Source organism: Alexandromys fortis, unplaced genomic scaffold (genome assembly GCF_014885135.2).
Source record: "Alexandromys fortis isolate MF-2015 unplaced genomic scaffold, M_Fortis_MF-2015_v1.1 scaffold_190, whole genome shotgun sequence".
Classification (NCBI taxonomy): Eukaryota; Metazoa; Chordata; class Mammalia; order Rodentia; family Cricetidae; genus Alexandromys; species Alexandromys fortis.
In genome coordinates this window covers 1,160,495-1,175,122 of record NW_026068059.1, presented here as the reverse complement: position 1 = coordinate 1,175,122, position 14,628 = coordinate 1,160,495, and the positions used below count along the sequence as shown (strand labels likewise).

The 14,628-nt window shown below is 44.6% G+C and overlaps 1 protein-coding gene across 3 annotated transcripts in view; it reads left to right on the top strand.

The window, feature by feature from the left end:
- Tbcel (tubulin folding cofactor E like) overlaps positions 1-14,628 on the top strand; it is a 59,535-nt gene that overhangs the window by 9,053 nt on the left and 35,854 nt on the right. For 2 of the 3 annotated variants that reach the window (XM_050120079.1, XM_050120081.1), the window contains exons 1-2: positions 6,224-6,365; positions 11,769-11,918. In XM_050120079.1, the coding sequence (XP_049976036.1) occupies positions 11,786-11,918 (133 nt within the window). In that variant the 5' untranslated portion in view covers positions 6,224-6,365; positions 11,769-11,785. Of the gene's footprint in view, positions 1-6,223; positions 6,366-11,768; positions 11,919-14,628 lie in introns of those variants that run through there. The other variant, XM_050120080.1, reaches the window with a different exon arrangement.

Sequence of the window (14,628 nt, the reverse complement as noted above, 5' to 3'; positions counted from 1 at the left end):
TTTTTCCGGATGTATTTTCTCTGTCCCAGGATTAATTATTGACTGGTTTGTGTTTTTCTTGTGATTTCTCTGCCCCTGCATGTCTTATTTACATGGGCCTGCTTTCTCTTCCTTTGGTCTAATCTTCTTTCCCTAGATTGTTCTTGAATGAAGTGTAGTTGGTTTTCCACAAAGCCACCCAGCGTTAGTGGATGTGGAACACTTGTTCCCACGGGAAATACAGGCTAGTTCCTGTGAGCGCGTGACCCCGAGGACATGGTCGGTCAAACGAGCAGTGACAATCCATGACCTCCTCTGTGTATCTGTTTTAAGACACTTGTTTACTTGCTTGGCTCCCAGTGAATTCACTGTGCTGTGATTTGCCTGAGTGAAGCTGTCTAGCAGGTGTGTTTTCTCCGAGAGACGCAGCAGAGCCTCCTGTGTCTTTGGAGCACATCCCGTTTCAGCGCTAGTCTTGGGAGACTTCTTAAACAGCGACAGCAGTAGACTCACAAAACCACGACCAACCTAGCTCTGACTAGATCCCCAAATGGGAGCCTGTTTACAGCAGGAGAGCTCGAACCAGGGGGCGGAGTTCCACTCAGTTCTGCTCAGCTGCAGGTCCTCGTTGGTGACTCACATCCTCAATCCTCTGCATGTATCCACAAGTAACTACAGGAACCCTGAGTGTTGATGTGCAGATCCATTTTGGCAAGCAAATGGATTTGAGACATGGGAGCCGTGTGGAATGGAGCTGTGAAATGCTGGAGATGAGTTTTCAGGAGATGGTTAGCGCCAGTGTTCTCCCTTCATACACGCATCTCAGTACTCTTCTAAGAGAATAATTTACTGCGATGTCTTTAAAATACTAAGTTTTCTGATTGACATATGCCATTAGTGCAATAAAAGGACTTTCTTTTCTGAAGGATACTTTTATTGTATTTATAATCATGGCATTGTTACTAAGTCCATAGGTTTGAAGCAAATTAGGAAAGATTTTCAGTTCTTACTATGTTAAAAATAAATCTAAATTATTAAACCCTTATTGCAGTGACTCATTAAGATCATGTTTTTCATGAACATCATTAATATTTTAAGGCCTAAGTTTTATAAAGGCAAGTACCCTTTATGAAAGAATAACTTTCATTCCTTTAGCAATGTGTGTTCTCACAAAACTTGATAAATATTAACAAGAAATGTACAGATGATGATTTTATCCTTCATAACTTATATCTCTAAATGCATTTATTACAACTTACCTATTTTATCCTTCGGGCAGGTGGAAAGGTGGCAGAAAGTCATCCAGTTAACAAGGAAGGCTTTGTGAACATCAGACATTTTCACTATGCTGCCTCATTATTTGCCATTAATCAGCATAGTCATGGGCCCTAAAAGTCTAGATCAAATCTATTTAACAAGGATTGTAAGTAAGCTGTCCAAACCAATACTCCTACTCCCATGGTTACTCCGAGTAATGGTCGTGGTAGGTGGTGGGCATGACAGGACCCCAGCACCAGTAAATGCCTCTTGTGGTAAATGTGTTTCCTGGTACCGCTCCATTTGTTCTCCAGCAAGTCTCTGAGGTGGGAGTTCAGGGTACGCTATTACTCTTTCCGTTGCATAAGCACCCGAAGGCTTGGAGAGATCTTCAGCCACACGGCCTGCTGGACTCTATCATTAGCTCCAGAGTCAGCACTCACAGGCACCAGGGCTGGAGCATGGCATGGAATGGAACTTGTGACTTTGCTTCCGTGTGTAAACTTTGGCATACTCTCCATGTGGCTCTTCTAATGTCTGGCAACCCATGGTTACCAGAGTGCTTTGTTATCTGCAGAGGGCTGTTGTACGATACGTTAGCTGTCTGTTCCTGATGAGCCTCAGCCTTCCCATAGTGGCTTCCCTAGCTGCTTCTGTAGTGCAGAGATAATGAAGTAATCTGTAGACAGCTAGGTAATGACCTTAAACTTGTATGCTACAGCTGCAAGAAAATGTGCACAAGTGATCCATTCAAGAGGGGGTGCTGTGCTGCTGTTCCAGAGACAGTGGCTCCAAATAGTTTCCCCCCTTTGGTGAGTGACCAGGCTACTGTTCTGTGCTTGGCTTCAGTGCCTTCGACGTAGTTACAGTAAGAATTTGGCTGCATTAATTTTCATGCACTTTCGCAAGGTCTAGTTCTAGGATTTGTATGTGATGCTGTGTACTGTTGACATGAAGTGTTCCTTTTTTAATGAAGTCAGCATGGCTCAGCAGATTAGATGCAAGAATGATGACTTAGCAGACTGGTCGGGCCCCAGAAGCCTGAGCAAATCCCCTCAGTTGCCCAGGCTGTAAATACAGATAAGTGTGAGTGTGTCTCAGAGAGCGCCTGTGGAAAATTTCTAGGCTTTAAAGTGATTGCTAATCTCTGTGTGGAGAGGTTTGGTTTGGGGACATCGCTTCAAGAGTCGGTGTCTCTAATCCTGCTCTGAGTCAGTGCAATGATAAAGCTGTGAGATTCCCCCAGATGGGACCCAGGTCAAATGGAAACGTCAGGTGGGTGTTGATTTGCTTGCGAGTGAGATGGTATGAGGGTTTCAGGAGGAGTCTCTTTGGAAGATGCTGAAGTAGAGTGCAGTAAATGCTAACCTCTGTGTTGTGGTTGCCTAGTGTCTGGGAAGCATTTTTTTCTGTTTCTGGGTGCCTAATAGGAATATGGGCAGTTGGTTTGCAGAATGTTTTAGTCATTTAGAATCTACAAACATTAGGAATCATTTAGAAATGAATACTTATGAAATAATTCTGCATGAAGAGGTACTTTGTCAGGTTTCCTCCCTCTGGGTCAGGCATTTCAGGTCCTGTGCTTGAATACACTAAACAGCTAGCATGTTCATCAGCCGTGTTTGCTAGTGTGTGCCTGTAGCTGAGAAAACCTTGCCAACACTTGTGTGTGACTTATGTGCTACGGTATGGCTTACAGTAGAAAACGTAGAGCTCACCTGGGTAACTAACATACAGCCTCAGTTTTAGCATCTCTGATGTCACTGCGTCAAGGACAGAACTTCAGACCTAAAGTTCATGTTGCTTGTAAGGAGACCTGTGGTGCTGCTAGACCTTTGGTCTAAGAATGAAGAATTTGAGGAATTCACATTTCATCTGCCAATGTTTTCATTGACAGGTGTGTGTGTGTGTGTGTGTGTGTGTGTGTGTGTGTGTAAAAAGTATTATGTTGTGCCTATTACACTAAGATATTGTGTGGAATGACAGAGAGGCTCTGAGAATAGGGTGATTGACTGGTGTGAGATCATGGTGATATGCCGTGGGGGTGATGATGAGTTACCAGCCAGACTTGTCTTGCATCTGGAATGTGAAGAGGAAGCTAGCAAGTTGGCTAGCCGTGTCTCTGCAGGGAAGCTCTGAAAGTTTGCTAGAGTTTTCTTTACTCTTTACCTTTTCTTTACTTTTCAACCAAAGAGGCCTTCTAGCTAGATATATTACATAACCCCAGAGGGAGCAGGTAGAGTTGAGGGGCTGCATGTTGACTTCAGCACAGATGAAATTGGGAGTGTCAGGAGAAGGAGATCCACCTTTTTTACTGCCTTGGACTGTGTCCTTGAGGTGTCCATTTGGAAGGTGTGGCTAGTATTTGTGACTTCCACTTTAACAGCTCCTTAATGGGATTAAGACCCTGAACAGGGATTTTTGTAGGCTTGTAGTTTGTATGTATGTGTGGACACAAGTGTTTTGTGAACTTGGAGGCAGATTCTAAAGTTATGTGTCTAAAAGCCACTTTATCCTTGAGTTGAGAATACACATCTCCACAGCCTAGAAAGCGTGGTCTGGAAGGACAAACACCATAAGGTGCATTCCCTGCCACTGGCTTGTGTGTTCTGGTGTGGCTGTGGCTACATTTGCAGCAGAGAGGAAAGGCGTTTGGCTGCATTTACTGCCACGTCTAGGTCAGCTAAGGAAAGGAAGGCCCCACGACAGGAGTTACAGGTCCGTGGTTCTGACCTTACTGCTTGCTTACTTTCAAGTAGAAGTTTTAAAACATTCAGATCAGACAATGTAGTTTTTAAAACCAGTAAGGTGATTACTCATCTTTAGAATCTTAAAATCTTTTCCTGAGGGAAATATGTAACTCTTCCGTACATTGTCTGTACACAGCCCCGAGCGTGATTGTGTCTTAGTGGTGATGCACTTGTGCTATGGCCCAGACACACTTGTTCAGAAATGAAGCAAGTAAAACCCTGCAGCTCCCTAGAATACAATGTTGAAGGGTCTAGCGAGGTTTGGTGTCAAAAACAGAAAGCTTTTTTGTGACGCTATTAGAGGAGGCATCCACACTTAGTGAAAGTCAAATAGACTAAGAAAAGAATTTGAAAAAATTAAGAAAGCTGGCATCCTGGGTGAGTCTGGAGCACGACCCAGCAGAGTGCCTTCTTTGGGCTTCATTCTGTCACTTTCGGTTGACCTGCTGACCTTCCCAGACTCCCCTCATACTTAGCCAATGCATTTCTGTTTTTTACCTTAAAAATCAGCAAGTATTACCTCTGGGTTTTCTTCAGCAGCTGTTCATCTCTTCCACTTTCATCCAAGTCCCTCAGACCAGGCCCATGTTCTTTGTCTCTGCTTCCTCTTTATTTCCTCATTGCCCTGTGATGTGGTTTAACTTCCTTGTCTGTGCTGTAATTGCTGCCACTGACCCTGAGGTGAACAAATTGTTCCACCCTGTAAGGATCTTAAAGTCCCATCTCTCTGTCTTTTGTTCCTTTCCTTTCCTTCTTTCATTTTTCGAGACAAGGTTTCCCTGTGTAACAATCCTTGCTGTCCTGGAACTCACTCTGTAGACCAGGCTGATCTCAAACTCACAGAGATCCACCTGCCTCTGCATCCTAAGAGCTGAGATTAAAGGCATGCACCACCACCACCCGGCTGATTTCTGTTTTTACTATTGAAGATTGGGAACTCCATCTTTGCACTGGTCCACAGTGCCCTGTGAGAGGTTATCATTCTTTATTTCCACAGGGCAACCTCTGGCGGAGCGAGGCTAGCATCTCCTGAACATCTTCCTAGGAAGTCGTCTGTACGTCCTCCCCCACTGCCCTGTATTCTAGTGGTATTGGTAGTGTTTCAGGTCTCTCTGCCTGTCCGTGTTCCTTTGTCTTTTGTACTTGGAATAGTCTTCTCCAGCTGGCCCTCCCGCTAGATGGCCCAGGATTCACTTACTTTGTCATACTTTCTAAAGTTAACACTTCCTGTGTTTCTTAATATATATTAATATATATTGTATATATGCATACAAGCAGATATATATGTATGTATGTATATGTGTATGTCAGAAGAGACACTGGAGTTAGAGACAGTTATGGGCCAATCCATGGATGCTGGGAACTGAAACCAGGTCCTCTGCAAGAACTCTCAATTACTGATCTGTCTATCTAACACCCACTTTCCCCCTTTTGTGTGACTTGTTTATACAAGTATTATCTCACTCAGTTCCTTCTATGGGGCAAATGCTCTGAGTCAGGGTTTGAATTTTATTTCTTCTTCCTTTCTCTAATGTTCAGCACAGATTGAGCCTCTGGTACACGTATGTTCACTGATCCTCTAAGTGAAATACACTCCATGGAAATACCTATTCAATACATAAATGAGCAGGCAGATAGACCTCATTGGGATGACTTGGTAAAGTTCAAAAAGACGTCATAGAGAAAATGAAAAACCTTTGTTTACCCCTGCCCAACAGTTTGTGAGTCCCATGGTCAGATAGTCTTCTTAGGAAAGCAGACATCTACATGGAAAGAAACGTCACTGGTGTGAAACCTCGCCTGACTAAGAGAAGCTGCAGGAGAATGGTGCAAACTTAGGCAAAACGTTTACCTTCTTTTTCCTTAGGTCCACATTGGCAGGTGCTTTCAGATTGTAGTTTTCTGTCTTCTTTGGATAAATGGAGTCAGATCCGCTGCCAGCGTCCCCTACTTCTAAGACTGACTTACATATAATTGGGTCCAAATCAGTGTTTTCCTAGGTTAGGATAAATATTTTTATTTCTTTTCCTAAAGTGACAATTGTAGCCCCTAGAGACTACCCAGAGAGTGCTCCACTGTGGAAGCCCTTCTCTGTGGGTCTCCACATAGTGGTGACCTGGTGGCCCGAAGTTCCAAGGCCACCAACTGAACTTAGTTCAACTCTGCTTCCTGGTATGGTTGTGCAACTGCACTTGACTGGTAGAGGCTTGCCGGATGTCCCTGTAGCCCTGCTGCATGGTCCATAGTCCAGAGTGGAACTTGCCTTTGTCCTAGTGAGGGAGCAGTGAGGATCTGTAGGACCTGGTGGCTGCTGTCACCTGCCTGACCGCCTACACTCCTCCCCTGGTCCCGATGCTGAAGTTTGCTTCGGAGGCTCAGGTATGCGCTCTCCCACTTGTCCACTGCATTTTACAAAGCTGCCTTCTTCTGTTGGATCGTCCATTCTATTTCTTGTTTCTTCCTCTTCATTCCTTTCGAGTTATTAGAATGCTATATAGTCCATGTGTTGGAAATACCAACACCATCTTCCTTTTTCATAGAAACTGTAAATCCTGAGGAGATTAAATAAATAATAAAAAGCCGACAGACGATTGGGTCATACCTGTATATATCACATGAAAACACCCACTCGGAAAGATGGCATCTGGGTCTGCTGAGCTCAGCTGCCTCGCAGTCAGCAGTGGCAGGGCTCCTCGCTGCCCTCCTTCCCAGGCCTTCTCTCAGCCTCGGTTGCTGTCCTGCTTGTAGTTCATTTCTCTCCAGGGATAGTCTGTGTATATCCAAGCCAATAATTCTATTCTTATAAGGTTTAGATTTTACATTTTGGCCCTCTGAGATTGTATCTCTGTCTTTCGGAAGTTGTGAGCAGGGCTGGTAGTGCTTATGCTTTAGGACGCACCCTGTTCCACGTTGTGTCTGTGGACAGCACGGCCACTGCTAACTAGAGGTTACATCTGAACTAACCTTAGCATCCAGGGTCAGCTTTAACCCGTTTTCTGCTCACCGTTGTGTTGGGTTTCATGCTTATTTTAATCTCCCCCTTTTTGGGCAGGAACGTCAAGGCCAGGCTGTTTGATAGTGTACATGTGGGACTGGTACCCTCTGTATGGCTCTGCTCCCATAGCCATCCACCCGGCAGAAGTGCCCTGTGCACCACCCGTGCTTTGTTGTGACTTTCTTCAGGCTCTTTACATGATATTGGATCAGGATCTTGAGACACAAAGGTTTGAGATTTTCGCATATTTCACCACCTGTAATGGAACCCAGCAGCATCACCCAAGATTCCTGGCTCGCTGGTTTCAAGCACCAATTCAGAACAGTTTAAAATGCATTTGCATTCTGCCAACTTCAGAGGTAGACGGGTGTAACCTGACTCCTGTTATTTCCAGAAAGCCATAGATTACCCGCCACCCCCATGCCTTTTAAAAGACTGCAGTTAACAATCTTTTCCATTCTACATTTCCTCATCTTTCAGTCTTCTTGGTTTTCAGCCTCCCTTTCTCATCTACCATTCCTCCTAAAATACAGCAGGTCCGAGCAGATTTTGTGTTACCAATCTATTTGTCTCTACTCTAAGGTTCCAGTTGAGCGGCCATGTGTGCATGTGTGAAGCCTGCATTGCTGGAAGGCTCTTCAGTAAACTGTGCTGGCAATGACCAGTAAAGGAGCCTGGGGTCACTTCGCAATCTCACAGAGAACACTACATAGTTTCTCTTCCTGAATATTTGGAAGAGGGCTTTGTTTTGTTGAGAGGAGGGTGAACCTAGGGCTTTTTATGCGCCGAGCAAGAACAAACTGTGCTCCTGGCCTTCTCTATTATTAATTTTCATTTTGAGACAGAGCGTCAGGAAGCGGTTCAGGGTGGCCTAGAAATCACTAGTAGTCCAGGCTACCTTGGACCTAGGATTCTCCTGCCTCTGCCTCTTAGGTATGGAGAATTACAGGCAGGCACCAGCAGGCCTGGCTCTGGAAGAGTTCTCAAGCTTAAAGGCTCAAGGGAAAACTTGCAAGTTCCCACACTTGTTTATCTCCTGGCACGACCTTCACTTGAGTCAGTGCTTACTTTGCATGGCTGGTGTGGTCTACATTTCAGTGGTGTCCGAGTAGCTGCCCTTGAGTCATGTGGTGTAGGTGCTGCAGCAGCCTCCAGATCAGAGATGCTGCCTGAACACGGAGACCTTGGCTGCCACAGTGACAGTCTGCCTTCCCACGTACGTTAGTCTTTTGAACTGTCTGTTTATGGGAGATGGCAGTGTAACTTCTCTTATGTTTTTGTTAACCATTTCTAAGAAAACTCCCCTGGTGTCCTGCCTGAGACAGGCATTGCTAGAGCTGTGGCGCCCTTTACTAGTGGCAGAGCCTCTGGGCCGTGGCTGCTGTTGGCGGTAGTGAGTTTCCATGAGCGAAGAACCTTCTGATCTGAGGGTTCCTGAAGCTCTCAGTAGCTCTTCCGACCCCTTAGCACCAGTGAACTAACCTGTCACATAGCAATAGCACTGAAACAGGTGCCGGCAGGAAGCTCACAAATAAAGGGGTGAAACTACCTGGGGAACTCGGGCAGATTATACAGAGAAGCACGTGTTCCCTGGATAGGCATGTGTTGAGTGAACACATGTGTTCTAGGCATCTGCACAAATTCCAGAGTCCTGTAAACGTGCTCAGGTTGCAGTTGAGGACAGGCAGCTTAGTGGCTATTTCTGTCTTCGGTTTCTCTTAAACTCTTGCTGCAAATCTGAGGGGGATGTTTAAATCATCTGGGGTGAGGAGGAGAGAGAGGTTAGGAACTAATTCATGTGTCCCTAGTCTGTGAAAACCATGAACTTCCCGTGTCCATGGGTTTTTATCATGATGCCGATGCAGGATGAACAGCCATGTGTAGCTGGGAGCTGTCCTCCAGCCTTGTAATGCAAGTAGCACACTTGAAGTGCTTCATTGTCCCTAGGAGCCAAGTACTCCACAGGTCATGGCTTTTTAAAACTTTCACCTGTGACCCATTTCATCCAAAAAATTTTTACACAACCTCAGGTATATAGATAAGTAAAATATGTAAATCAAACATTTCTTGATAATAATAAAATTTTACCTTAAAGAAATTATTTGGTATATATATAATTTTAATGCTTATTTAGGACAAAAAAAATCAAATTTGCATAGTAATGAGGTGGATGTGCTTCTTTTCATGGGGAGTTAAATGTTGGCTGGCGTGTTTGCTACCATGGGAGGTGGTGCATCTTGTCTGTTGGGTCACAGAGCTATTAAGTGATGAAAACTGAGTTGGCTTAATCTGCCCTCTTCCCAGAGTCTCTGCCGTTTCTACTCAGCGCCCTGGAGATGAATGACTTTAATACTCAGCGCCATTTATCAAGCCCGTGCCATATACATGTGCGTGCTGCACGTGTGCTGTGACTCTGTACAGAATTCCACAGTTCTGCTCTCTGCATAATTTAGTGGCAGAGTTAGTATAATAGCCCGGGAAGAAGACCCAGAATTTGGCTTACTTAACTATATAAGCATAAGTAGAGCAGTGTTGCTGCGGTGAAATAAATGTCAGCACTCACTGGGAGCAATAAGAAGCATTGTCTGGTCGGTATCTAACAGCTCTCTGGGAAACTCTTGAATGCTCGTTCCTTCTGGTGTTTTCTGGTCCTTCACATCCCAGTAAATGTGTAACTGTGTTCAAATCTCTAATTGTTTTTAATGACTTATTAATTTTTATTTTTTGTGTTCATGAGTGTTTGCTTACATATGTGTGTGCACCATGTGTGCCTCGTGCCTGAGATGGCCAGCAGAGGGTTTTGGATCCTCTGGAACTGGGGTTGTAGACAGTTTTGAGCTGCCATGTCGGTGTTTAAAACCAAGCCAAGGTCCACTGGGGGAGCATCAAGTGTTGTTAAGCATAGAGCCATCTCTCCAATCACTCTTTTAGGTTAAGGGAGGAAATCTTGACGGTTGCCCCTGGCTTCCTACCCTCGTTCCTGAGGGGCTTGTCATCCCATCTTCCTCCACGTCTCCTCAAAGGTCCTGGCCTGGGGCTGTGCTCTCTGCTCTTTGGTTGTTCCTGCTCCCTTTTTTGTCACTCATTGCCTCTTCTGTCCCCAGACTCCAGAGTTCTTTTGTCCTGTCATCCCTCATAACATGTCCTCTATTCAGGTGACATGTGAGTCCATCTTCAGCTAACATTTCTCACCTAACATGCTGTTTCCTGCAGTGTCACCAGGTGCCCACACTGTCCATGGAGGACGTGCAGTTCCTCATCTCTTGACTAGCTACAGCTGTCAGCACCAGAAACCTGAGGTTGTCTTACAGCCCACAGCTCACCTCTCCTTTTGCTAGCCACCATATTTCCCCAAAACTTTGCTTACTAATCCTGTCTTGAGCCAGCCATGTGCACTGATTGTTCCCCTGTATCCGCTCAGGTCTCATCTTATGCCTGTGTGTCTGTGGTGTCGACCTAACTCCTTCCCCTTTGGTCCTGGTTCCATCATATCTGTCAAATAGTCAAATACCATGATGAGTTAAAACAAACAAAACAATACAAAAAAAGCTATCAAACCGTGTTCCCTCCTCCAAAGCCAGCTCTCTCCCTTCTCTTCAGCTACCGATGGAGTGTGCGGTAGTTCCTACTGTAACTGCTTTGGCAGCCCCGTGTTTCTTGAAGTTATTCATAGGCCGCTGTGCACTCTCATCACGGGTCCGTTTCCAAGCCTTTCTATTGATTACTTTAATTTTAAAAAGTAGTATGCTGGCTGGTAATTGGAGACTAATTGTGGTTGCCTGTATTCTGGCTGATGTGAAACTTGGAGCACGGAGCAGTCTCTTAGGGTAGTGTCTTATCAGGCTGTCAGAGGTCAGCGTGTTTGCTCTTCTCTCCTTTGATGTGTGCGTAGTGCAAAGAAAGTGCCAGACTTACTGAATGTTCGGGCCCCTAGGTGAGATCAAATAGAGAAGCGAAGTGACAGACTTTACCTAAATTCTGCACCAGAAGAAAGAGCACTCTCTCTTAGGTGGACTTAGGTCCAATAATAAGGGACCAGGCAGTGGAGAAGGGCAGTGGCTTACGTTAAAACTGACTATTATTGGTCACTTGAATTCCTAAGGTTCCTGCCAGTCTGAGAGCTTAGGTCCATGGAGATCTTGGGGACCTGGATCCCTTTTGCTCACATCTTCTTCCATCAGGCTTCTTTCCTGTTTCATGTTCCAGCAAGGCATCTGTTCTGCAGCAAAAGAATAGAGGAAACAGGAGGCAAAAGATCAGATGGAAAGCACTGGCTGTCTTCAAGATTTCTGGAAGAGAAATTGCTATCCCATCAGCCACTTCTTAGTCATACGTTTCTAAAGACAAGTATGCACGCGTCCACACCCCCCCCCTCATGTATATACACACAAAGGTTCTGTTACTGTGGGGAGAGAAGGAATTTCAAGGGACAGTATTAAAGAATTCATGCGAACTGTCCATAGTTAACCTGATGTTTAATCTGCTCCTTGTGTTCAGTCTTTTTCTAATTACTCCATGAACCTTACCTACAACCAAGGGCATCCTTGTTATCCATGGCTGGAAGACACCCTCCCCCCAAGTGCTGGACTACCGTTGAGTGATGTTGTGCACACCATGCTGAGCCGTCATTGCTGTCCTCTGCACATTTCATGGTCTCAGCACAGAAGTTTGCCTGGGGCAGTAATATGCTGTACACATCTGCAGTGCCCAGCCTCCTGCCTCATAAACAAAAATTAGTTCTTACATGAGTAAGTAGATAATTTTGATGATTTCTCGTTTTCTTGTAGACTTTTCAGAAAAGAAGATGGACCAGCCCAGTGGAAGAAGTTTTATGCAAGTGTTGTGTGAAAAATACAGTCCTGAAAACTTCCCTTACCGCCGTGGCCCTGGGATGGGAGTCCATGTCCCAGCCACTCCTCAGGGCTCTCCTATGAAAGGTAAGGCAGGTGGAACAAAGAACATGTCTTTATCTGCGATTATCTGGGTTAGCTTACAACATTGCCTTATTTGTGAGTGAGTGCCTTGTTTATTTTGAATTATGAGTCAAATGGTCATCATTACATGTTATGATTCCACAGTTTTCTTTTTTCATTTGTTTTTATTGAGATATATATTTTTCTCCGCTCCCTTCTCTTTCTCTCCCCTCCTCTTCTATCCTCTCCCATAGTCCCCAAGCTCCCAATTTACTCATGAGATCTTGTCTTTTTCTACTTCCCATGTAGATTAGAGCCTCTTTGTTGTCTAGGTTCTCTGGGATTGTGAATTGTAGGCTGGTTTTTCTTTGCTTTATGTCTAAAAGCCACTTATGAGTGAGTGCATGTGATAACTGTCTTTCTGGGTCTGGGTCATCTCACTCCAGTGTTTTCTTAAAGAGCCTCACAGAGCTGCTCTCTTCCCGATTGGCCAGAGACATTATAGTTGTCTTTACAGGGCAAGACTGATACTTGGGGAATAATCCTTCCAGTGCATACCCTTCCAAGGAACTCGAAGAATACAGAATAGTACGAGGCTGACCATTGCCCTTGAGGCCCTTCACAGGTCTTGGGTTAGATTACACAACATTCACATTGATTCAGGTATATCACAATGTAGCTTATGTTGAGCCAAATGAAAACCACAGTGACGAAGAATGAAATTTAGAAGATAAAACTATCAGGAAAGGGTTCAAAGGTTAACTAGCCCTTGGAGAATGTAGAGTACGATTGGAGAGGAGACAAAGACATTCTAGAAGAGGGAAGTGTGCGAGGTGGGCTTTTGCTAGCCTTTTCATCCTAGCTGTACTTAGCAGATTTTAGAAGTAGTTCTTTGTCATTCAGGAGAGTTCATAGGGAATCCTTGCTTTATTCCATTACTCAGAGTCTACCGACAGTCACTTCTCAATAGAACTGTCTCCAGCTTTGTAATCATGTACCTCTGAGTTGGCAGTTTGTTGCCTAGGCTCTGGTCTACATCAGGAATTTGATACTAAGATAGTACTTAGTAGAAAAACTGTATAATTCAAGGCTTCATATTATGAATCATGACCTTCAGGAGCCCTTGGTTTTTTTCCAAATGGGAGAAAAAGTGGTTGAGGTGTCATGTCTGTCTCTTTCTGTGAGACAGTGAGTGACTTTGCTGACACACTAGGGCACATCAGGCCAGATTCTGTATTTGGCCGGCCATAGTTTTGTGTTTTGCAGATTCTGAAACTTTTTCTCCAATTAGGAATTTATTTTAAAAGAAGGCTATATTTTCATATGGGAAAAATCTGTTAACACTTGAATCTAAAAAGGGAATAATTGTTAGGCAGAAATGAAAGAAACAGCATTTTGATTGTCTTCCTGTAAGTGAAGAAGATGTTTTGAACACACAGACTTGGAGAGGTGGCTTAGCAGATAGCCTGTGAGAAGTTTGATAGTTTTTTTTTTTAAACTTTTATTGATGCTTTGTGGATTTCACATCATGTTTTCTTGTACCCTTGTTTCCCTGTACCCTTGCATCCACCCTCTGCCCTCGCTAACTCTCCTCAAATCAAAACCAAATTCAAAAGGAAAATCAAAAACCAACCCAAACAAAGACAAAAAAAGAATCTTGTCATGGAAGCTGTAGTGCGGCCCACTGAGTCACACAGTTCACCCTTTCGTCTGTTCATCTTTACTTGCAAGTGTTCATTACCATGAGTCATTGGTTTGGCTCAAGTTCTCTGGTTTCTGATACTCCATCAATAATGGGCTCCTCTTGGATATCCTGCTGTTGTTTTGTGTCATGGAGATCCTGCTGTTTTGGATCTGTGAGTTCATCCCTTTCAGATGTTCCAACACTTCATAGATTTGATGGATGCTGGGGCTTCAACTCTGTACTGAATCTATGAACTATTGGAGATAACTTTTGAAAAGAGCTTCCAAGAGGAAAGAGTGCAGATGCTGTAGAATTGCAGACCTGAGGTCAGTCAGCGGTGCTCTGAGACGCAGGTTACCTGAGTCCTGTGTGTGTGCAAGAAGCCAGCAGTGTGGGTGTTGCTGGTGTCTGGCAGATGCCCAGCCAGGAGCAGAGCTGAGAAGACCTTTCATGGTGGGGGTTCAGCACTTCTGAGTTTCTCCCGGCCCATATTTAATTCTTCCTTTAGGATTCAAGGCCCCAAGATCCCACTATATTTTCGAGGCCTTCTTGGAATGCAGAAGATACAGGTAGTTTTTTTTAACCTGATGATTTCTGGGCGCTAAACATACATAGGCAAAAATTAGGCTATAGCAGAATCGTCATCAAAGAGACCAGAGAGACTTCTTCCAGCAACTGATGGGAGCAGATGCCAAGTCCCACAGCCAAATATTAGGTGGACTAGGGGAGTCCTGTGGAGGAGGGGGAGAAAGATTGGAGGAACTAGAGTGGTCAAGGACACCACGAGAACATGGTCCACAGAATCAACTAATGGGACTCATGGGGAATCACAGAGATTAGGGAGCCTGTAGGGGTCTGACCTATGTCTTCTACATATATGTTTTGGCTGAGTAGGTTGGTGTTCTTGTGGGATTCTTAAGAGTTAGGAGTGGGGGGGGGGGTGTGGTCTCTGACTCTTTTGCCTACTTGTGATACCCTTTTCCTCCTACTGGGTTGCCTCATCCAGCCTTGTTGTAATGGTCTGTGCTTGGTCTTATTGTAGCCTGTTGT